The sequence below is a fragment of the Charadrius vociferus genome, unplaced genomic scaffold (assembly GCF_000708025.1).
Source record: "Charadrius vociferus isolate BGI_N301 unplaced genomic scaffold, ASM70802v2 scaffold54, whole genome shotgun sequence".
Taxonomy (NCBI): domain Eukaryota; kingdom Metazoa; phylum Chordata; class Aves; order Charadriiformes; family Charadriidae; genus Charadrius; species Charadrius vociferus.
The window spans coordinates 2,081,130-2,105,943 of record NW_009648350.1 but is presented as its reverse complement, the minus strand read 5'-3'; the positions used below and the strand labels follow the sequence as shown (position 1 = coordinate 2,105,943).

The following is a 24,814-nucleotide window of genomic DNA, read 5'->3' as shown; positions in this document are numbered from 1 at the left end:
CAGGCTGGATCTCAGGAGACTTCCTATTATTATTTTCTTTACTAATAAGTCATTATGTTGTCTCCTTCATAGCACAGAGTTCAAATAAACCTGTCCCTGTGACAATCAGATTCTCTGAAGGAGTGTCCTGTTCTGTTGAGTCATGTGAGAGGAAAATACAAAGAAGTAGAAAGACAGATCAAAAAGGGGCAGCAGAAAGGGCCCCGGAGGCAGACTTAAGTTTGGTATTTAATATTTCAGGTAAAATATTCACTTAGCATCAATTATCTTGTTGGGTTCTTTTTTTTTTTTTTTTTTCCCAATGAAATTGCCTTCTGAATCAGCCAGCTCTCTAATTACCAGATTGAATGATTGAAATTTTTAGGGCAATTAAATTCAAGCCTTTCTTTTTCAGTCCTTATGTTATTCCCCCCTTCTCTCCCTCCCCTCTCCAGTCTGGAGCCTTTCTATAATTTGGAGGCAGTTGCAGTAGCAAGCAGACCTTTAAAGACAAGATGTATGTCTCCCTTAATTCCTCTGTGGATTTGTTTTATAGACTAAGCAGAGAGGGTTCCGGTCTCTCAGGACATGCGCGTTACAAACACAGTGGTGGGTGGGTTTTATCCTAACATGTCATGTCATTTAAAAACAGCTTGGAAGAATTCATTTAATATAAAAATTCTGTGAAAAGACAAAGATCAATGTAGAAAATACATGCACTATTGGAAAATGCCTGCAGATCAAGCTAGAACACTAAGGAGCAAATTGATGATAATAATGATGATTGATGATATACTAGATAAGAGAAAACAAAACTCCCAAAGAAACAGTACAAAGCATCTGTTAACAGAGCTGTTAGGACAAACTCATGAAATGGCTGGATGAAAAGATAAGTATTTTTCCAAAAAAGGACACAAAATTCACAGGATGGGCCCAGTGAACTCAGTGACAAAGCTGCCGCTCATTTGGCTGTCTTGTTAGGATTAGAGCACTGAGCCTGCGAAACAAGTAGCCATATTCTTAAATGTAAGTGTGTGACCTGTTACCCCGATTTCAATGGGACTACTCCTTCCTTAAAGTTAAGTGGGTGCTTAACGGCTTTGCTGAATCAGGACCTAAGGCTTTATCACAATGAACCTTTGAAATTATGTGGGATTTTCCTCAAAAACCTTACTTTGAGCTTTTTGTATTACCAAACTCAATCTGGTATACAAACCTGGGTCTGCTACCCAGCAGGCGGTTGCAGGCGAAAGGACTGAGGGATTTATTTTTATGCTGTGTTACACTGGGTATTGGTATAATGTCACTGAATTCAGAACGATGAACACTGGGCTAACTTCCAGCTTGTATCCACAACAATTTCGCTAAAGCCAGATGAATTGTATTATGCTTATTTATTACTTAATTATCCCTGTAGGTGTTCAAGGTACTTCACAACAGCTAAAACAGTCCTTGCCCTGAAGAGCACGCAGTCAAATCTAAGATTAGAGATGACAGCACTGCAATCGGCTGGACCTGGAGAAAGAAAAAGGTCGTTGTTCAACTAGATACTTAAATGTATGTCTGTCTCAAAGTTCGGTTGATTGGTTAAGCACTTTTGTGACTCAAGGTTAGTGTGACTGATGTTGGCAAGTATTTCAGATCCTAGTGTATGTTCCTGAAAACCTATTGTTGCTGCTATTTTTAATGCACTGGTTATCCTGTATAGGTACTCTCACAGATACAGTTTAGACCTTTAGGAAATACGATTTCATGTCTGTGAAATTACGCCATTTTGTACTGGTTAATGTTTTGGCCCATTGTGATAACGCCAAACATGATTTATGAATAGAATGGAATGTGTACGCATTAATGTCCATGACCATTCCCCAGGAGACACAGCCCTCATGGTTCCTACCCCGCCTTCTGTTCTCTCCTGTTCTTAACACCCTATTCATTACCAACATCTCTTTTTTCATGCTTTGAAGTCCATGACTCTCCATTGATTTGCAGTGGGTTGCAATCTGGCCCTTGGACTTCAGGCATGAGTGACAGATTCAGGGAAAACAGACCCGATCTGAGTCACTGTATTGCCACCTGCAGAGCAGTGCTTTTTCAGGATACCTCCCAGTTATAGATGCGCCTATGCAGAATCTCAGTCATTTTTCTGGAGCTCTGAATGCACGCACCAGGCTCTGGAACTACCAGACATCTCAGTGGCCTGGATTTATTGCTGGTTTCCTCTGCGTTTTCTCAAGGAGCATGTTTCTCTTTCTGTTTTTTCAGGATGCCATGTCCACTTAAAATCTTCTTAGTGCGTGCCCTGTGTTCATTATTTAGAAGTGCATGGGAAAGCCCCTTCAGCTCTAGCTTATTGTGAGCGCTGTACAATTGTATCCCAACTGCCTACTCTACTTATCTACTGCATTATTTCTGTGAAAGCAAAAGCCGTCCATGGAACAGATGCTTGGAATGGTATTGGGATCCAATTACTGCACTTTTCCAACCTTACATCTATTGTCTAAACTTGGAGCAGGCATATTTTTATTCCTTGGTGACACTATATAAAGAGACAAATGGCATTGTGTTTGCTGGCTGACTAGTTGGCAGAGAAGGGGTAGAAGGAACAGCAGCAGTATGGTAGGTTTTATTCTTTCCCATGTCTGTCTGTTTATGTCTGTCTGTATTTCTTTCTGACCCTAACAATTCAAACAGAGCAATAACGATCACACTGGACCCCATGAAATCTCATACTTAGTATCGCATCCAGAATGAAGTTATATCCCACAGAGCGACCTGTGAACTTCCAAGAACTTTTCTGCATGTGTGAACAAATGAGTAAGGTAGGGAACATAGATGCCCTTGCCGAAGGGAAGAGCTCGTGCATCTTTTCCCCAGACTAATACACTAGGGCAGCAATGACTGGCATGGCTGCTGTTAATTAGCGCTAAGGTCTGCTATGGTGTGATGGGGAGTGAGGGAAATGGATATCTATAATTGTAATTGTGTTGCTCTTGAGACTGTGGGGAGAAGAAGGAAGTACTGCGGAAATTTGTGTGTGTTGTCTTTGCCCTGCTCACTGTTGACTTCTAGCTCTGGGACTCCAACAGCCACCTCTGCACCGAAGGTGCGCTTGATGTGATTCCAAGGAGCAAAGAAGGACTCCTGCCTAAGGAGCAGTGGGCACATTGGGTTCTATCTCTGTCTTCTGCAAATTCAGAGGAATGGCTACAACAATAGTAAAAAAAAAAAAAATCTGGTGATCTTCTCTTCCTTTATTTTTCTCCTTTTTGCAGGTCCTTTTCAGGCTGTCTTAAAGTAATGCTGCCCAGTGGCTCCCTGGGGCTGTGGAATATTTGATTCTGGAGAACACTGGAGAGGGAGTTGTATATGAAAAGCTTTCTCAAAGCTTAGTTCAAACCTGATCCCATTTAAGCAGGTGATGAATGTGCTCCAAGTGCTGTTCTGAGCAGGATAAAACCACATTCAAAATAATTTCTAAAATCCACGCGCAAAATCAGGTTCCAGTTTCAGTCAGTGCAAGCCCAGTGTCAGTGGTTTCGCACTGAGCACGCAAGCCACTAATCATGTTCTTCACCACTGCTTTACAAGTGAGCAGTGCCTTGTGCTGATTATGCCTCTTCAGTTGTGGATTTACAGATTTCCCTTTAATCAGCTTCACTAAAGTCTAAGCCAGCCCTTTTGTGGGGTGGGGGGCAAGTGCTGGGTCTTAGGTTTTCTTTTTCCCCTCTTTTTTTTAAATTTTATTTACCAGTTTTCTTCCCTCCTATTTAGTTCAATGACACACCACACTGCTTGAGGTTTGAAGATATTTCAGAACATTCTGTGGTGAAATTGCTTAAGTTAGGAGATGTGAAAATATAGTGAGAGACTATTCTGCCTCCTCACTCCCAGTTCGACTGACGATTCTCTGTGGTGGTTCTTTTCATTGTGCCTTTTGTTTTGGGAAAAAATCTTCTGAGGTACCTTACTATACAGGGACACATGAAACAGATTTAAAATGGAAAGAAAAAAAAAATAGCCTTAATGAAAGAAAGCTGAAGAATATCTTTACATAAGGAAGTGATCATTTTTTATTAATCAGAGGGAAATGTATATGTAATTATGCTAGATGAACTCTGTGGGGAGTTTTTTTTCTCTCTTTATGATGTCTTAAGGGATTTATAAATATTACAGAGGTTTTATAGCATCATAATATTTCAGATGTGCAGTAAAGCTACTTTCAAAGGATTAGTGCAGACAAAGCAGCATAGTAAAAAATAATTACAAGTCAGCCAGTGCTACTAGGCTCTGACATACAGGGCTGATGAGAGTGAGAGAGGCCGGGTTCAGGGAGATATTTTTTCTAACAAGAGCAGACCACACAAGTGCTGTGGAATGGAGTTCTGAGAACTGTCTGCAGCTCTGTTAATTCCAGGGAAATTCAGTGAAGTTGGGTCTGCGATGTCTCCCCGCGTGCTCTGTGCTGATGGAGAGAAGGAAGGGAAGAAGAGAGGCGGAAGAAAGACGGGGAAGCCTTTTTCTTATTCCCAAAACATTCCTGTTGTTTACTCAGTTCGAGTGACACCTTGTAGCAAATTCTGTATGCTGAAGGGAACTGCATTCCCCGAAATAGATTGCATTCTGATCAAATGTGTTTTGCAGCCTGCTTAACTGTCTGGAATGTACCACCTGTACTGAAACAAGTACTGACCTCAGTGGAGCAATGCCGATTACAGGAGCAGAAAATGTGGGCAGTGGTTTAGCTGTTGAAGTGTTTGTCGATGTGTCCACACATGCATGTGTGCGTACACATGTGCACGTCCGTGAGCATAGAGGGCTGCGTATGTAGAGAGGGACCGTTCATCTGGTTACACGAAGGAGGACACATAAATGCCAGAGAGGAAAATTTGTTGGGTGGGGAAAGCAGCTGGCGAATTTAGGGTCATAGAGGTGAAGCAGTCTGTGGTTGGAGAGGTTATCTGCTGTTCCGAGGTAAGTTTGGGGAGATAATACGTTCTCTCTGTATATCTGTGCAAGAGAAAAAAGGAGACTGTGATTGGGAAGGGATTTTATGTGGGGCAAAGTAGAATGCTTTAGTGTATGGGAGTGTGAAGCAGGGAGGATGCAGTCCAACAGATTTTTGTATCTAGCAGGGATCAAAGGTGTGTGTCTGTGTGGGTGTGTGGGAGGCTGCGACTACATATAAAATGGAGTGAGGATGAGAAGGGAGGGATCTGTTTGTGAGTGAAGAGCAGGTAATAAAAAGATCTTCTGTTTCTCAGTTCTGATAACGTGGGTTTTTATTTGAATGATCTGAGGCTGTTGCCTGTTTGAAATGCAAATTGTGCCCTTAGAGCAGTTTATGTTGCTTATTCCTCTAGATTGTTGCCTCAAAGGCATGCACTTGGGTTGGCCTTATGTGGCTCACCTGCCATTAAAAGGACATAAACCACGCTAAAAAAATGGTAGCTTGTCCATAGCTGGGATCTGCGGTGTGGATGCTGAGTAAATTATCTCAGCAGAGCAAACTTGTGAGACAATAATCAACAAAAAGTCTGTCCAGTGCTGCAAAAATCCCTTGGATGGGCCTGAGCTGTAATTTTTGATTCAGAAGCTGGATTCAATGATAACAAAAATTCAAAGACAGGAAATGTCAGCACTGAGATCCCAGAGTGGATGAAAAACAAGGAGGGAGTGTGATGGATGAAAAAGTAATAGTAACTCAGAGTTAACTTCATACTGTGGATCACAGTAGGGGACAGAATCTGAGTGAGATGATGGATGATTCTGTCTTTTCTGTAGTAACAAACGTAGTTGCAGAGGAAGGAAGTATAAAATGTGAAACAGCGCAATTTAAAGCTGGTATTGTCTTATGTCTGGTTTGCCCTGGGCTGAACGAGCACATAAGGGTACAAGACAACAGAATCAGGCTCTTAATAGTGTACGCCGTGCTTTTTCTCTGAAGGACTCCCTCCCAGGTGACCTGCTTATCCACTGGTGTCTCCTCTGGTAAAAAAAATTAAAAGAAGACACAGTAAGTTGCTGCGTGGGGAAGACTTTCTGCTTGTGTTTTAACTTTGGCTGTCAGGAATATCAAACCATGGCATCTTTATTTACTTTAGTATATTCTGAGTGTTTAAAGGCATGGTGAACCAAACAGGGAACTGACATCCCCAAACCAAACCAAAAATGTGGCTTCTGGCAGCACTGCCCACTTTTCCTGACTGGCTGTGCAGACATTCTTGCTCTGCAGAAAATGCTAAGTAGAGGTTGATTACTTCATACTCACTAAAGGGTAGAAGTGTGCACCTGAGCAGTCAGTGCAGAGTAGCACCAGTTATGGAGCTGTACCTTTGTTTATCTTGCAGCAAGTTGTCTGTTTTGGGTTGTCTGCAAAATTCATCGAGGGCCTGAGATGATAAAGTTCTGCAATTATCCACTGTCGCTTCCTTTGTATCTCTGGTGTCATGAACCTGCTCTAGCACCAGCCTTTTGTGAATTTATCAGGGTAAACAACGCCTCATGTTCTGAAGTAAGAACCAAGTATTTTCAGCTCCTTCCTCCTTTGCATGTAGAAATATAAACTGATTCCCTGCCCCCCCCTTTTTTTTAGATCACCCTGAAATCAGAGATTTCTTTACTCTGATTCTCTTGAACATACACCCCGCTCCGCAACATATAAAAATTGAATCCCATTCTGATATCCAGAGAGGCAAGGGCAGCGCACACTCCTTGTTTCTGCCTGCCTGTGTCACTGCACTGTCCTTGTTCCCTCTGGCTCCCTGACACCGCCAGAGAGGAGAAATATAAAGAACCTCAGCGAGGAAACTCAACTCAAAGCAAATGCCTGGTTCAACAGAGTTTTCAGTTTTCTTGGGACCAGATTTTGGTATGGCTCCATTTTTTCATTTAAAGCTTCTAAGCAAACCAGGGGGAAAAATAAAGAAAAAAGAAAAAAAGAACCTTTAAAATCCAGGCTCATTGAGAGAGTGCTAACACTAGTAAGATGAATGTGAGTGATATGCGACAAGCCTGTGGTTTCTCTTCTAAAGTGAAGTGTTGTTTTCTTCACAATGGGATGATTAATACACTCAGGCAGGAATATTAATAGGCTTGTTCAGTTGTTGCAACATTCTTCCCACTGCTGTGCTATTGAGGCCTCGGAATCCAAGCCCAGGGGACCCTCAGCGCTTCAGTTTCTCATCTGGCATGTTTTGTATGTCAGTCTCAAAGCACGTGTTGCAATGATATATCAGCTATCTTTGCAAAGTGCAGCTCGGCACACTGCATTTTACAAATGGGGAAATCAAGGCAGACAGAAGTGATGTGTCAGTCACCCACTTGCTCCTCTGTAGGTCCCCCACTAAATCCTCGACGGTTTGGAAACCATACGTTTGCTCAGTTCTGTGTTGCTCTTTTTGCTATGATATTCTTTCAGATACTCCAGAGTCAGAATCCAGATTCAATTCATTAAAAAGTTCTGGAGTGTTTGGAGTTGTCAGAGAGCAGCACAGACCTATTTCTGTTCTCCTAGAGCTGCCTTTTAATTTGACTTACCCACCAGAAAGACAGTGACAATGTACTATATTCTGTTCCTGCTCCACCAACTTATCTCTCAGCTTTCCTCTTCATAGTGCCTGCCTACCCACCAGTCACGCAAAATCAAGGTGCAGTTTCTTCCTGTGATTACGGATTTCCTAGCCTTTCAGAGCAGATAAATTATGTTCGCAATACTGCGTACACAAAAACCAAGAGACTGATAATCCAAGATGCTCTATACGTTTCATGCCAAGAGAATTAGCTTGAAACTGGTGATGGAAAGCCATTCCCATCCAACAGCTGTTCATTGGCCCCTGTGAAATGTATTGGTGGTCTCAGCCCCATTCCACAAGTGAGCAGATCATAAATAGGATCCACACCCAGAGCTTCAGCAGAAAAACTAAAGATAGATTGAGCGACATGGGCACTGATCTCCTTTATGATCCCTGGAGATGACTAACCAGAGAGTAACAGTGAACAAATATCATGCTAGGATGAATTTCTCCTAGTACAGTGATTGTTCTGTGGGTAACTAGTCTTCAGTCTTCTTTGCCTTGAATAGGACTTCACTAATGTAAAGAAACTTTTGGGTGTTTTTTGTGTTGCTAGTCTGTTTCTAACAGATACTGAGCCACAGCTTTTGGGTTTATCTGATCCTTTCTTACAGCTAAAGCCTTACAGCACAGAGAACCTATTAGACTGATGAATGATAGATGTATCACCAGTGTTTGGCATTTAAAGTTAATAAAACCTGGAGGTGGAGCCCACTGTCCTTCGTTGTGGAAGCTTAAAAAGATGTAGATTATTTGCTAGCATGGAGAATATTTATCATGCTGAATCTGGATGCTGTATTTGGTCACAGCAGAGCAGAGCACGAGAATGGTAAAGTGTATTTTGTCTTCATAAAGACCAACTACACGAGCACAGAAGATCCAGTTCTTCTACCCCATCCAAAAATGCTGAGGCGAGCCTCGCGCCCTGTGGTCATTTCCCCCAGACAGCTTGCAATACATTCGGCTGGGTAACATCTGCTCTCTTTTTACCGTGGGGAACCAATACATGTAAATACATAGGATTGTTCTTAATATTTCCATTCTATCTGGAAGTGTTGAAAACCTCCACCAGACACCTCACGTTATATGGAAGATTGCCCATTACTGCTCAAAATAACACTTATTTCATGTGTAGGAGGAGGAGGGAATCTGTTTATTCCAAAATCAATATTTCTACATTCATTAAACATTCCACTTGTTCACTTTTTTTTTCCATGCCTATGGTGGCATTCTATCCTTATTTTTATCCTCACTACAGATACATTTTTCTTTTAATTTCCATTCCTATTTCCAGATTTTAGTGTTTTGCATTAACTGATTGGAGCTTGACAGGTCTGGAGTGTGGGTACGTGGATGAGTGTCTACCATAGCTCTAATTTTCAACCTGGGATCTAAAACAGGGTGGCTGAGTGCAGAAATCTGCCTGGCAAATTAAATTGATCAGACAATGTGTACTTCAAACAGAGTCAAGTGGGAATATTTCCTTGAGCTGCTCTGCTCCTCAGGATATTTGAAATCAGTATTGAATTTGAACTTTCACAGGCTTTTTTTATTTGATGAAAGGAGACAGTAGAAGTTGCCTTCTGTTTCATGCAGAATAGCCCAAACTAAGTAAGACTAATTTTCCATGACATGAGAACCAGGTGGGACTATGATGATGAAGTTTAAAAGTAAAAATGATAAAGAAAAAAATAATCTGTCTGGAAGGGAACTCAAAAGGCGATGTCGCTCATTATCCTGCCTCAAGTAAGGATAAGGCTGTGGTTAAAACACTTCTGTAATCCTTAGGAATCGCAGATTTTATTCTTTACTGCAGAACAAGAACTGTATTGTCTTAGGCAAGCTGGTTGGGCCCTTATTCAAAGATAGATAATGAGGTCTAGTTCTGACTGATTTTTAGTGAGCATTAGATTCTTAGATATCATTGTAGTTCTTTCCCCAGTCTTTCTCTGTCTCGGTCGTCAGACTGCAGAACAGCGATAAAACCAGGCCCGCCCTTTTATTTAAGATGACTATCTTGAATATTAAAAATATATGGGCTAGTAAGGCAATGTAGTGTAGTGTCATAGGTTGGTGCAAGAATATAGATTGTCCTTCCTACATAGGAAGAATCTGTTCAGTCAGTGTTGGTCCAGACAGAGCAGACTTCTAAACATTTCTGTGTGAGTAGGAAATGATATCTTTTCCCTTTATAGCTCCTGAAAAGAGCCCTCGTGCAGGGCTTCATTTTGAGTCTGGCTGCCTGTCCCTGCGTGGGAACTGGGGAGGAGTACCTGTAGCCACTTACCTGAATCACTTGTATTTCTTGAGAACAGCAGGTTGGAAATTTTAGCTTACATCTCCAAGCCAGACTACAAGCTTACATGACTCCTCCTGTAGTACAAAGCTCTGAAAAGCCAGCGCAGAAGGGGGGCTAGTCTCCTGCTTCTAATGGTCTGGCACAGGTGACTCTACTGGAACTGGACTCTACTGCCCGTTCCTTGGGGAGACAAGCAGTGGACCAGCTGTGGTATTCAGAGTCACACTTCAGGTCCCTCACCTTTTTTAAGGCAGCAGAGTGACAAGCTGTCCTTGTTTATCTGAGCTGTCAGGTTCCAGGGGGAGCAAGGGAATGGCAAAAAGCTTCTGTGAGAGATTCATCTGTTACTACAGCAGCATTTTTTATCCAATTTATGTATATGTGTGTATATATATATATGATTGAATTAAAAACCTTGTCATAACAAAACACAATCCTCTTGTATTACTTGACTGTATATATTTTGCCTTCCTTTAAAGACGGAATTTGTTTTCATGGGTGCCTAACAGACGAAGTAATATATATTTGATCTTCTTATTTGTATTACAGGCTCCAAAAAAGGCAAAGAAGAAGATAGAAGGTGGTTCCAATGTATTCTCTATGTTTGAACAAACCCAGATCCAGGAGTTCAAAGAGGTTGGTCGCTGTTCTGCTGTTCTCTATAGTCTCCTGTCATTGCTAATGAATAACATAGGTTTTGTTTGTAATCCTTATTCAATTCTCCATCTGCTTTAATAGAACACACAGTTGTTTTCTGAATCATCTCTGTGGTTTTGGCTGGTATATCATTTTCCTTGTGTGTTTGTTTGTTCTTTCCTTCATTCTTTCTTTCATTCTTTCTTTCCTTCATTTTGTCCTTCCCTCACTCTCCTGTTTCAAGCTCTAGACTTATTTGAAAAGCCCCCAAGCCCCTGCCCCAAAATAAAGGAAAATTGCCATCTCATCCACTTTAGCCCTAATTCAGGAAAACACTTGAGCACATGTTTAAAGTTAAGTGGTATTTTAAATAAGAATAGTCTTACGTGGTTAAGTATTATCCCGAATAGAGATACCTTATTGAATGAGGGCTTTAATTACTGGACTGTTCCACAATAGCAATAGAAAATATTTCTTCTGTGCCCTTCTAATACTGCCCACAAACTAGAAACAAAAATACCAAGAAGCCCTCAGCTGACTTTCTCCATAAATTCCAATAAAACAAAGCAACATGTTGAGATTAACTAAGTAAGCATCCTTTAGCTCCCAAAGAATTCGGTATTGCCATGCATTGTAGATTCTTTGACCAGTTACCTGTGAGGAGGCAAATCTAATTGGCTGGCGTAAAAGCTGAAGCATATTAAAGACAGATAATTTGTTCAATGAGTTTATGCTTTTTTTTCTGAGTGGACGTTGCAGAATGTCTGAGGCCATCACATTTTGCCTTGGTTTGTCTTTTTAAATTATTCCTTTTTTTTGCCTATTTTTTGCTAATTCACATCTCCAAAGCAATTTCAGATGTGATAAATAGCTACTGTTTCGTTTTGTGCATATGGCTTTCAACGTTACTTTTCATGAGGATTCCCACCAGTGAAGCTCAGTGGTGAATGCGTCTAAAAACCCATGCAAAGGGCAGTGAATATGGCCCAGGTAAATGAGTTAAAACCACTAACTTTTCCCCTGGAGTTAGTGGGAACATGTTTAACACTCTTTTCCCAACTCTTCTCCGTATCACATGAACCACCAGTTTTATTTTCTGTAAGGACTACTGTTTGAAGACGTACCAACAAAAAGAAGACCTGGTCAGAAAGTTACATTTGATCTATTCTAAGTAAGATAACACTAGGAGCATTTCTGGGAGGATGGTGGCAGAATTATGGCAAAAGCATGAGGGAGTGAATTGATCTAGTGAAAACCAAGACCATGGTATGTTTAAAGACTGCATACTTGGGACAAGTATTTCTGAAAAGCTGGTTTTGATCAGAGCATTTTTATCTAGAGATTTCAACCAGCTCACCAGAAAATGTTTCAGCATTGCTGTTACTGCATTATTTCAGGTTCACCCATTACAATACATACCTAATGCTCTTCCTGTCTTCTGTGAGCTTGCTGGGCTCTGCTTTGCTCTTCATATTTTCTTCTGTTTTGCTTCCAGATTGTGGGGATCACCGTTTAAAGCCAGCCCCTCCAAAATGAGGGAAAGTAACTCTAAAGAGTTACTTTAAGCTTAATTTTTTATTAGGCGATGGTTTGGCAGGTAAATGAAGGGTTATGAACATGCATGCTGCAAGTAATCACATGGGCAAACTGGAATGTGAGCAGTGGGGCTTTGTAAGAAACTGGAGGTAAAACTACATGAAGATATGTTGATATAATACTATCATGGAAGGAAGTGCCCCCTGTAGAGCAGTAGACATTAAAACTCTGCAAGTTACTGTAGCTGCAATGGACTAGCTGTATTCTCAGGAGAATGTTGTCTTTCATAATAATACTGAAGTAAGAATAATTCCTGGCCATTTTAAAGATATGCTCTCATAGTGATGTGCATGTCAGACAGATAACCAGCTTCAGAGACATGCCTGGTTCTACTAATATTCCTCACAGTATGACCAGGGGAATTTCAGGTCATTAAAATCTTTCAAAATCAATAAAACATTAAAAGTTTGATAGCAGCGAATGGACAGACATGCAAATAGGTAAATAAATAGATAGGCAGTTAGCTGGCTTGGTAAATAGTGGGTAGAATACATAAATTCTGTGTTGGCTGAAAATAGAAAAATAACTGTTTTTTTTCTATCAAAAGTTAAATTTTGCCTGACAGAAGTATTTAAGGTCAACACACAAAGGTCAGTCAGAGCACAGGGTACAGTCTGAAGGATACAGTTTATTGGAAAGAGAAACAAACTTCGAATAAATAATACTATGAAACTTACATTTCTCTGTTCCTTTGAAAATTCAGCTATCTCTGTATGAAGGATCATTCTGAGGTCCAGAAGAAATTGACTTTAGCTTGATCTGCAGTAATTAAATATTTTACAGAATGTGATAGCTGCACAAAGGAATGAGGTATGGGAAAGGTACAAAACACATGGGGTAACCACTGACTACATCCTCCCTAACTAAAGCCTCCCTAATTCAAACGTTTATGGGTTAAGGCCTGAATGGCTGGAGCTGCCAGCATTGGCTTCAGCCCAGCTACATGCTGCACTGAGCATTAATTTAGTTCGAAGAAGTTTGGGTGGGTTTAATTAAGGCCCTTGCCAAGATACAGTAATGTGTTGAAAGTGAGGGAAGTGCAATGATGTGGCATGATGTGGCTGAATCAAAGGAAGTTAAATATTCTTCTTTCCAGCGTGAATATAATAGCCCCTGGACTGGTATGAGTGGTTGTGGCACTGTCCGAGCAACACGGCAATGGCAACAAATTTTCCTTTTTCTTCCACAGGCTTTTACTATCATGGACCAGAACAGGGACGGCTTTATTGACAAAGCAGACTTGAGAGACACATTTGCTGCACTAGGTAAACTGGTAGTAATTATGAAATACTTAAAAGAAATGCAGTTTAAATTTCAAGCACATACGAAAAGTTTGCATTAGAATTACAGTGGGAGAAGTAACGCGATACACAGGAGGCAAAAGGAAGCCTTTATGGTAGTTGCTGTCTTTCTACGTAACTCCAGCTGGGAAGTCTCCTGAGCAGCCTCTTTCAGAAGCAAAATGAAGGTCTCTCTGGGACTCACTGACGGGTGCAACAGAGCTGTGCAGCTGGCAGCTCTCCAAAGGCACTGATCCCCCCCTGCAACTGTTCCATAAAAAGCCCACCCAAGCAGGGGTCCATGCCAGGCATTTCTGATTTGCCTCTGAATCCAGGCTTCACAGGCTGCACCTTTTTCATCTAGGAGCCATGTAATATCTACCAATTAATGTTGTTACCATGGACTGGCTGCCCCTCTGCCCACACAAAAGTAGGAGGACTTCATGTGAGGTTCTGTGCTGTTGTGCATTTATGTGGGGTGGAATGTACATGTCGTGAGATTAAGTATTGTCCATTCCATGTGCATCACAATCCGATAACATCAAGCAGATTGAAGCAAATCTTCCCAAGGAAAGGAAAAACCAAAATGCTCATGATCCCAAACCTGGAGCTGTATCCTTGTTGCAACATTTGAGGCTTGAACAGTGATGTAGGCATTTGGGCTTTTGCCATCTGGATCTTATTAAAAAGAGTTTGATAAGAATCTTTAGTGCTCCCTGGGGTGGAATCAGACGCCAGCAGAGTCAGTGCAAAGAGCAGAAGCTCCTGAACTCTTTATTGTGACAATGAGGTTTGCAAACTTTGGCCTGTAGCTACTGTTACCCTGAAATATTTATTTCTTAAGGCCAAGTTCTGGTATCTTTCCTGTTCAGTGAAGCCCTTCAATGCCTATGAAGTACAGTCACAGCAAATTACTACTCAATTTGAGTAGGGTTGCGTAGGGTCTAAATTCTCATCAATAGGACTGCACGAGGATGGGGAAGGGATATGACTACTCAACTCATCCATCTGCTCTCTACTCAGAAAGCCATCTCAATATACAGGAGGGCAAAGACAGAGACCTTGGATTCACTTCAGTCACTTTGAACTCTGCTATATTAATATCAGTGGAGCCTGTATTTCACCTGAGGTAAAAAAAAAAAAACAAAAAAAAACAACACAAAAACAAAAACAAAAAAGAAAAACAGTTTGTTTGGAAGTGCCCCTTCTTTTGTCCACTGCTGGCCACGTCCTTATTATTTATCCTTCTTACTCCTTCAGTCACCCTTTGATCTTAAAGCCAGCTCTGCCAATTTATTTTACACTGGGGTATTCTGGAGTTGTGTTCTACCATGTTATTAGCAAAGTTGTACAGAGCCCTGAGCTCCCCAGTGGGAGGAGATGAATGGGAATCATTTTTTGAAACACAATTTGTGATTTATTATGAAAAATGATCTCTTCTGCAGGTCGTTTGAATGTCAAGAATGAAGAGCTTGAAGATATGGTGAAGGAGGCGCCAGGTCCTATTAACTTCACTGTCTTCCTTACTATGTTTGGGGAAAAGCTGAAAGGTAAGTACCTTTGGGGGGTTGGAGAGATATCTGTCAAAGATCCGCAGCACTGAAATATCTCAGCACCTTGCAAATTATAATAATGTATCCACAGAACAATGCTTAAAGGCAAGGAGTGATCTCCATTTTGCAGACAGAGCTGAAGTATGGAAAGGCTAAGGGATGGTCCAGAGGACAATTCAAAGGTGTGATTTCAGCTTACATAAGCGAACATGAAAGTGGTAAGCTGAGGTCCAGAAAGTAATGAAATCACAGCAGCCTGGAGCACAGTGCAGACAAGTTATTCACTGGCAGTAGGTTCCTAGGCTGAAGTTTGTTGCTCGTGCTATAGTGGTATCTCTCCCAGTGGTAGCTGGTTTTAAAGGATTTTCAGTATTTCTACAAAAAAAAACTTTCTGCGCTCCTTTGGTTCATTATGCAAACATGACCTCTGCATCATCCTTGCAGTAATAGGGCATGAAGGAGCAACATGGCCTTCCCTCATTTTCTGTAACGGTTGTAACGCAGTGGCCCAGCCTTGCTTTCGCTTGAGGTTAATAGTGATTTTGCCACTGGATGAAGATTTTGCTGAATAACTCTTCATGGAGTGAATAAATTGAAATAATTTAATCTCAGTGGAGTTACAATGATAAAGGGGAGGGATTTTGCCCATTGCCACAGAATATATAGGGATCACTGTAGTGAGTTCAGAAAATGTGGGTACTAAATTTGTTGTGGGAGCTATTAGTTTAATCATATCTCTTATACTGTTAATGACTAGAAACTGCGCAAGAGGGAGTGTGAGGCCAAGAGAAACCTCTGGTCGTCTTCCTATATGCATTAGAGATAGGTGAAAGCCTTGACCTTCACAGCAATGATGGTCTTAGCCAAGCACATCCCAGAAGTTTGTTATAATAACGAATGAACAGAAAAATGGAAAAATCTGATCCCACCTTGTTAAAAACATTTATTGTATTGCTGCTGGATTCTGGCTTTATATTGCTCAGCACAATTTCAGTGAATGTAGAATTTCAGTAGAAATTTTTCAGTGAATTTCAGTAGAAAATAGAGAGGTCTGAAAGAAAGAATTAATGTAGCTAGTCCTCAAAGAAATACAGTATTGCTAAGGAGCACAGCATGTCTGGGAAGCATAAGAGGTGATGGAGAAGGCTGTAGACTGACACTGAGGAGGGGATTTTATTACCCAGACATTGATCTGTCTTGATGACAGCGGTACCTACACGTTTACATTCCAGATGTCATCGTGCAGAGTAGGTAGTGCCCTTCTCCATAATCTTCCTTCTGGGATACGTGACTATTTCTTGTGGGGTGCCCAGCTACCCATTCCTGTCTACTTGTGATGCTTGTGATCACACAGAGCATGGAAATGAGCTCTTCTTCCTTTCCCCTCCTCCCTTTTGTCTCTTACGATTGCTGAAGCTGGCAAAGAGTCTGGCCCTGCCGATTGTGTGGCCTAAAACCAGAGCCAGCACAGGAAGGTGAATGGTAAAGCATACCCCTCTTGTCTGCAGGTTTCCTGTTGGCTACTAGCAGAGGAGGAGGGTTTTTTTAATTTCCATTTGGTGAAGGGAAAATCACAGCTGTGCTTGTCATGCCCTTCTGGTTGGGTTTGTCATGCAAAGGAAGCAGAGCCAAAAGACTGCACATTCCCAATCAAAACTAATTGGGATGAAGAGCCTTTGTAGTGCAATTAGAAAGGGAGAAAGGGCTAGAGGAAGTGGATATGGCAATTTTGCAACACTCTTTATTAGCTAAGTACCACTCAGAGAATTTGGTGAAAGGTGCTTTCTAAGTAAAATTTGTTGTGCTATAATTGATTTCTGTCATAAAGGGGAAGCTGGGATTTTCAGGACGAGCTTTAGCTTTGTATATTGAGATTATGATGCCAGATGAACAGCTAACAAAACTCGGTTTATGTTAATGCCAACCACATGGAGCTGTTTCTACAGGGAGTCAGAATAATACAATTTGTACAGAAAACAGAGATGCCGCACATCAAAGAAACCACTTTATTTACCAGCTAATCAATAAAGAATGCCTGCTGCATTGCTTCTCTTCAAAGGCAAAGTCCAAGGGTATGACAGAGTAGAAGATGTAAAACACAGTAAGGAAACAAAATCCCCCACACAGTGGTGACTACTTAAAATGCAGACCTTTCCGTGGAGCTGGAAGATGTTTCTCTTCATGGGACAATCAAAACACTCATTAAATACCAATGCTCTTTGTATTGATCATATGTTAACGGCGGTTTGAATCCATTGCCTTCAGCTTGGCAAAAAAATACACGACCGGTGTGTGGCAAGGAGGCGGCCATATAGCCTTAGATTTATTCACTGTTATATCCACTAGGATACTGCTACTAATCCTTGTGAAACCTTTTAAACAAAGAAAACTAAGAAGGCATGAGGAGTGTATGCAGTCATTAGAGCAGGGAACCTTGACTGGGTTCTATTCTGGTTCTATCTCTGCCAAACTGTGAAGCAAACTTTGAAACTGCAATTCTTCAAGTTATTACCTTTTTTTAATCACACTTTCACCATTTCAGCATCCCAAGTAGCTTCATTTGTCCGTGGGTCAGTCTACCTGCTTGTAAATTTGGTTTCCTACAGTTATAAATAATAATTTGTATTATATAGACTACTGTAATATTTTGAAATACTGGAGAATAGTCAGAAACAGAGTATGTAGCGTATCCTTTGGTGTGGGTTGAAACTGACTGTAAGTGAGTATACTCAGAATCTGCAATATTACAGAACAGTCAGAAACCCCAGCCAAGCTTAAGGCACTGTGAAAGCTAGTCCCTGACCCAAATTTTTTCCAGTGTAAATAGATGGGACAGATAAAGGATGGAAGAAAAGGAAGACTATTACTATCATTTTACTGCTGGGAACAGAGGAGCAAGGAAATTAAAGTCATACCAAAAGTCTGTGGCCCAGCTAAGAGCAGAAGCAAAATCTTGGAGCCACAGTCTAATGCTTTAAACCATCCTGTTTCTATAAGTAACACTTAATGAAGAGATACTTAAGTGGAAGTGCACTGCAGAACGTAAGTGCAAATCACCATGTTACATTGATCATCCTGTTTCCATTGCATTCCATTGACATTCTGATTTTATGATGAGCTTCATTTCCTTTAGTGAGGGAAATAACCTCTTCTCTATATAGTGAAGAACAAGTAACATCAAAAAGTGTTTTTACAAGGAACGTACAGTACAAGATTAAAGGAAGCCAGTGATGGAAACAGTTTGTTATATTTTCATTTCTGAAAGCCACTAATCCTCTGGGTACTGATATTGGAGACCAGTTCCTGGAAGTTTTCTCTCCTGCAGACATAGAATAGATATGAGTTATTATTTTTAAGCTTCTGAGCATTGAACTATTCACCTCTATTGTTTATCTGACATGACAAATGCTGCCGACTTAAGGAACCTTTGTCTTCAAACCTACAACTGCAGAATTCTCCATTTTGCACTGTTTTCATGTCAATGCAATTACTTAGCAAGTATTCGGCAGCTACAGAAATACATCCAGGCTTCTAAATTGTATTTCATTAATTTTAGGCACGGACCCAGAAGAAACCATTCTGAACGCTTTTAAGATTTTCGACCCAGAAGGAAAAGGCCACATAAAGGCAGACTAGTAAGTTTATTTCAAATCCTTTAGAAAGAATAATAGTAATAGCAATAATAATAATAATTGCACAGGTTTAAAGAACTGCTTAAAAGGTATCTTTTTCACAGTATTTTAAGAGACAGAGGAACTGTCAGGCAGAGAAACATTTAGCTTTGTAAGCCAGAGTTAAAAGTCCGGACTATTGTATGAATGTGTTTGTATACCAAAAAGAGATGTTATTGTCTTCAGACATTGCAAGAGGCAATGGAAATACAATCACATGTAGGCCATTAGATAGCCTTTTTTGAAGGTCTGGATATAAATCAACACATGATTCTTTGTAGATTAACTCCATATGTAAAATTAAAATGAACGTCTGGTGCCTAACTCTCAGAGTGCTTGACTAAATGGAAAGCTAGTCCCCTTTTTAAAAAAGTGATCAATTTAATTAACTCCGGGACATGGTTTTAGTGAGGACATTTTCCTTGTTATGTGTTTACTGTTTGAGCCTTCTGCTTCTAGACAATAATTTGCTATAAATTTCCACTAGACATGGTGGGAGCCGAACCAAATAATACTATTAATAATATGGCAAATATTGTCAATATAGCTATTTTTTAAATAAGGAGGCAGTACTTAATTTGTATTCATAACCCGTTACACCAACAAAGCAGGGTAAAAGGACTTTAAGTGCTAATTGCACAAATGTGAATCCTCATTGCACTGCCACAATGGTGTAAGCAGGCCTTCGGGTAAATAAGATAAATGATATCAAATCAGGGCAGTGGATGAGGAGGTCTAACCTATGGCTCCAGTGAAAACACTTTATGTGCCCACATTGATGCATATGCTTCAATTCCTTGGTGAATTTCGGGTCTATACTTTTACTGCTGCAGCCTTTTCAAGTAGAAATTATAAAGCATAAAATGTATAGGAAGTTTATTAAGGAATCGTGAGTTACAAAATTTTATTTGCATCAAGGAATTCTGCTGATAATGTGATACAATAAATGAAAACTAAACCTGTTACCAGAACATCTGAGGTGAAGTTTTCTATGACATTATCTGCAATTATCGATGTATCATGAAAGTTAGTTGAAAATACAAAATTCACGTACAATATTTCCTTCCGTTACCAATATGCTTTTCTGTGACAGTGGTAATGCCCAGTGGGCATGACAGTCCTATTATGGTAAGCAATATGCAAAATAAAAGCAGAGAGACAGTCTTTTCACTCAAGAACTTCTAAATTTATTAAAACAATCAGAAGGAACAGAGGGTTAGCAGTCGTCCTGATTGTTTTGGGGTTAACATTATCCAAACAGCTTGGGAAGAACAGTCAGAGAGATACATCAGAAGGGACTCAAACAATCAGAATAAAATGCAGCCTATTCCCAAACAGGCCAGATCACACGGTAGTGAAATCACAACCATGAAATACAACCTTCTGATAATACAAAACCCATGAAACGTTATATTTCCCACCACTATCTGTAACAATATACTGCATACAAAATCTGCAGCTTGCCACCCTGTGTCCAGCTCTACATTCCTTGGATGCTGGAAGGCAGTTGGAGTTTGGGGCAAATTAGGAATGCAGTATCACACTCCAAAATTAAGATGAGAGAGAAATACTTTTATTTTTCCTTGATGGAAAAGGTCAACCTTGTCCCCACCCCCACTGCACTGCTAACATTAGACAATTGTTTTAGTTCATCACCACAACAGAGCATAATGTTTACTTATTAGACCCCAGGGTAATGTTGATCATTACAGAACAAACCATTAAATCAATTCCGTGAATGTCTTTGAGGTTTAACTTCTATTCATATGCTTCCAAAATTTAGACATTTGAAGGTTTTGAAATAATTTTTATGTTGGCTCATACAGCCATTTCAATATGACAGTTAATGTTAATAAATAATATTTCTCCATATTAAAAAATCCTGGAATATTTCCCTCCAAAGCCAGCCATGTTGACCTTTTAATCAGAACTTCTTTTTATGTTCATGGAGTTAACATCCTTCTGGGGATTTTTATGTCTCTTCCCTCTGCGTGTTTTCACCTTTAGTCTGGAAATGACTCACTTAGTCCATCTGATGGTAGCTGGGATGGAGTCTTCTAACCTTTCCAGAAGCTCCAGGAGTTTATAACTTACTTCCAAATTCAATGACAGACTTTGTTTGTCTGCATCATTATACCACACATAAACCCCTTCCTATAGCATGATGTCAAAAAGGGAAAATGCTTTAGGTCAGATTCTCAGCTGGTGTAAATTGGCGTAGCTTCTGGAAAGGTTAGATGATTCAGCCCTAAATGCCATTCATTGGACAAAGTGAGTCAGGCCAACATCAACTGTGTCTAATGCTGATGCCAACAAAACTTTTCAGATTTGTACCAGATGAAAATGGACCCAGGGAGTTTATGTGCATTCTGGACCTTTGGAGATTAGTTTGGCTGAGCTAGTGATGTTTCTCATCATAGTTGTAGAGCACTGCTCATTTCCACTCACCTGGTTTTCTCCAAGAGAGCACTGTAGAAAGGGCAATCCCAATGGAAAATGAAAATGTCCCTGAGATTTCACAGATAATTTAAAAAAAAGGTTTTGAAAATATAAGAATGCAACAAAGTATTTGTAACTGTAGAAGGAACTGATGTCAGCCAGGACAAGAGATAACATTTAGACTCCTACGTCAAGGCAAATGGATATTCTTTTTGATTTTTTTTTTTTTTTTGAGATGCAAATAGTCTTTGAAAAAGAAAACAAGATACACAAAGAAAAAAGTGCATAATCTCTAGCTTTGGAAATTGTGAGTGTTCGTTTCCTTATAAAATAAATAATGGAAAATGTGCATAGATCCTTAACTCAGTCCTTCTTCCTTATGAGTGTGCCAGAGCCTACTGGGCTGTGCATCAGAAGATTATAATTAGATATTTGATCTTTTATTTTCCCCTAAATACTTTAAGCATGTGAATAGAAGACACACAGTGCCCAGATTTCTTTTTAATTCAGACCTATTTGTGATGAAGTTTATTTGTGACATCTGACAAAATTGCTCTAAGTGCTTCCTTCCGTTCACCGAGCTCCTTCCTGTATCACATGCCTATTTACATCTGTTAATGCCGTTTGCCCCAGTGCACACATACCCAATAATCAATGTATGCTGATGAGAATGATCTCTCTAGTCTCGCACCCACTGCTCACTTGAGAATTCCACTTCAAAAAATGCAGTCATACAACAACCAGGCAGGGTAAGAAAACAGAAACAGGAATACGAAAGAGATGAAGATTTGCTAAGTGAGGAGAATGGTAAAGTAATGCAGGAAAAATATGTACAATAGCTTAAACTCTGTCTGTGACTTCAGAGTGTTTCCCAAAACTTGCATGGATATTTTCACTCTTGTCCTTGTGGGTAAGATCCTTATTCATTACCCAGAAACTTCTTATTTTTGGTTTCCCTTTCTGTCCTTCCAAGTGAGCACTTCACATCAACAAGAAAGAGATTCAGAAGTGTATATGACTCTTATGCAAATTGGGACATGTTTTTGTTGTAGCCTTTTACTGGAAAAAATATGTGTGTCAGAGATATGAGGGAGTACAGTTGTAGCTTTGCCATCAGAACTAGACTTTTTTCACTCGAGATGCATGGTGTACGGGAGCAGAAAGGGAAGTTTTACTATTTTGTCTGAGCATCTGCATCCACAGTAGGTGAATTTTGCTCACATAGAAGTGTTCCTGTGCGGGCATGATTGCTATTATAAATAGTTAGTTTTATATATTCACTTTAAAAAGCAGAAAGGCCGTTTCCAGAAGAGCTATTGCTCTCCCCACAACAAACTCTTCAAAAAAGCAGCCTTTTAAAAAAAATCTACAAACTAAACCAGATGTCTATACTTGCTTCAGCTTTTGTTTTTGTCTAACAGACTGCTCAGCTGTTATCACAGGGTCATAGTCTGTTTTACTGATCTATAAAGAATCCTGATAATGTAGAAATACCTTTGGTAGTAACAAAAGGAGACAACTCTGCTTCTTGAGTGTGAATGCAACCTCTTTGAGATTAATATAGGAATTCTACAGGAAGGGGACATTATTAGTGCAAGTGAAAGGGATGTTTATGTGATATAACTGAGTTCGTACTGGTGGATGTTCTAGCAAATTGTGCATGTACTGACCTCAGCACATGAGTAACTGGGTGAAACATAAAGACATTTTATCTAAAGGGGTTAGACTAGCAACAGTAATCATTCTTCCTGGCAGTTCTAGTCACCTATACACTTAGGTATAAAAATTACATGCTCAACTGACTTCCCACAATGGGTTTGAAAACAGAGGGTAAATCAGCTGAGAGTCTGTCCCCAGAATATTCTCTTTGATGTAATTGCATAGGATGCAGATTGTGTGTGGGATAAGCTCCTTGTTACAGTGCTGTAACTCCAGATCAAGACATTGTACCGTGAAATACAACAGGTCTCATGCAGTTTCACAGTCTCCTCTGGGAATGACTGCATGCAAATAAAGGGATTCTCAGATGATGATTCGGGATAGCTGTTGGAGTCCTCTTTCAAGTCCTCTTTCTCATTTCATGCTCTGTTCCTTTCATCCTCAGATTTTACAGAAAATATTCTCTTTTGGTTTTGTTAAGTGATCCAAACTTTAAACAGCAAGTGAGAAAACCTACCATTTTAGGTTAAGATAAGCATACAAAATTGCTGTATTTCAATTAGATTAATAACCTTAAACAATTTTAAACCTCTATAAAATGTCACAAAAGCAAAATAAGTTGGCAGAGCGAGGCATTGACACTGATGGGTGCCCACAGAAAATCTCTTACAATATCATGTAAGGATTAACAGCTCTAATATATGCAGTCACACAGATTTTCTTTCATGCAACTTCAGGAGGGATCTTGCCATCTGAATTGTCATGTGCCATTATCACCCTTTAATCACATTATTTCATTTTATTTGAACAGCATCAAAGAAATGCTTATGACACAGGCAGACCGGTTCAGTCAAGAAGAGGTAAGGTCCTCCTTCTTTACTCAAAATAGGAATCTATCTCCAGCTACTATTCAGCAATAAGTATTTGCCCCTCTTTAAATACATGAATTCAGCTGAAATCCTGACTGAGAGAAGGTTGATGCCAGCTCTAGCAATTAGGAACAATTCAAAGCATCTCTTCTGAATAGCTCTATGGCTAAATCAAAGTCAAACAGATTCTTTGGACTTCCATCCAAGTGTAAGCGTGGCCTATCTCTTGCTGTTCTTTCCTATGGTGAGCTGGGCAATGAATTTACTAGAGTTCAAGTGGGTTTGGGTGGGGACTGTGATCTGTTTTCCATTTCTGTGGGAGTTATTTTGTTTGAAATCTGAAATGAGTTCTGAAATGAGGTACTGACTTTGTGGTTTGTGTGAGACTGAACATGGATTCTGACGGCTGGGAGGAATTTAGAGGGACTTTATTTTCAGAAGAGGAGATTGAGTGGAATCGGTTCATGGCAGGAACAGAATGGAGTGCAGACTGTAGTACATTATTTGGCCAGGGCTTACCTGGAGCTCTTTTTGACAGGGAACTTGTAGGGATTCTAGCAGGACTGTATTAACTAGTTGTGTCCTAATTCCTCTTTCAATTTTACTGAAGCTAAAGAAATATTTTCCATAGTGGTTAATGGATCAAGGCAGAATGGAGCTGAACTGGGTTGGAAATGAAAAGCAGTACATGTTGCTGTCCCACAGTCCTATGTTTGTAACACTTATCTCCTGTTTGCTTGGCAGATCAACCAGATGTTTGCTGCTTTCCCTCCAGATGTCTCTGGTAATCTGGACTATAAGAACCTCTGTTACGTTATCACCCATGGTGAGGAGAAAGACTAAGAGGAGAGATGAGCTTCTCCTGTCATGATGCACCAAGTTATTTCATAATGGTTTTGTGTGCAAGACAAAGAGCTAAACATTCAGTATGTGAAGCCATGTGGTCATCAGAAGAGAACCAATAAAACAATTGAAATTAGATTAAAGTTATTTAATGCTCCTGTTTTTATAAAAGATGAAAATACCAATTTTGTGAGTTTTTGCCCATCCTTTTTTTTCCTGACAGTGGTTTGAAATGGAATTTTCTTGATGAACTGGTGCTTTCGTGATTTATTGACAATCCTAATGTTCACCAGATGGTCCATTGGGCACTGCAGTGTTGCTTAACCTCTTGTGTTTTATACATGTGTTAATTGAGAAATCCTCTAACTTATTGCACCAGGAAGAGTATTTGGTAAATAGAATTCTGTTCCATTTCA

General features: G+C 40.1%; 1 protein-coding gene across 1 annotated transcript; it reads left to right on the top strand.

Moving 5' to 3' along the window:
* Window positions 1-2,409: 2,409 nt before the first annotated feature.
* MYL10 (myosin, light chain 10, regulatory) lies at window positions 2,410-24,814 on the top strand. The gene is made up of 7 exons (XM_009885119.1): window positions 2,410-2,598; window positions 10,402-10,488; window positions 13,274-13,349; window positions 14,810-14,914; window positions 18,474-18,552; window positions 23,498-23,546; window positions 24,300-24,814. Exons 1-7 carry the CDS (start codon window positions 2,596-2,598, stop codon window positions 24,396-24,398), a joined length of 498 nt encoding a protein of 165 aa, XP_009883421.1. The 5' UTR covers window positions 2,410-2,595; the 3' UTR covers window positions 24,399-24,814.

What these genes read in the sequence shown, in the direction of transcription:
- MYL10 (XM_009885119.1), top strand. An exon ending in GGCCACATAAAGGCAGACTA is followed by an intron (nt 18,553 to 23,497) that starts GTAAGTTTATTT and finishes TTATTTGAACAG; the next exon opens with CATCAAAGAAATGCTTATGA. An exon ending in ACCGGTTCAGTCAAGAAGAG is followed by an intron (nt 23,547 to 24,299) that starts GTAAGGTCCTCC and finishes TTTGCTTGGCAG; the next exon opens with ATCAACCAGATGTTTGCTGC.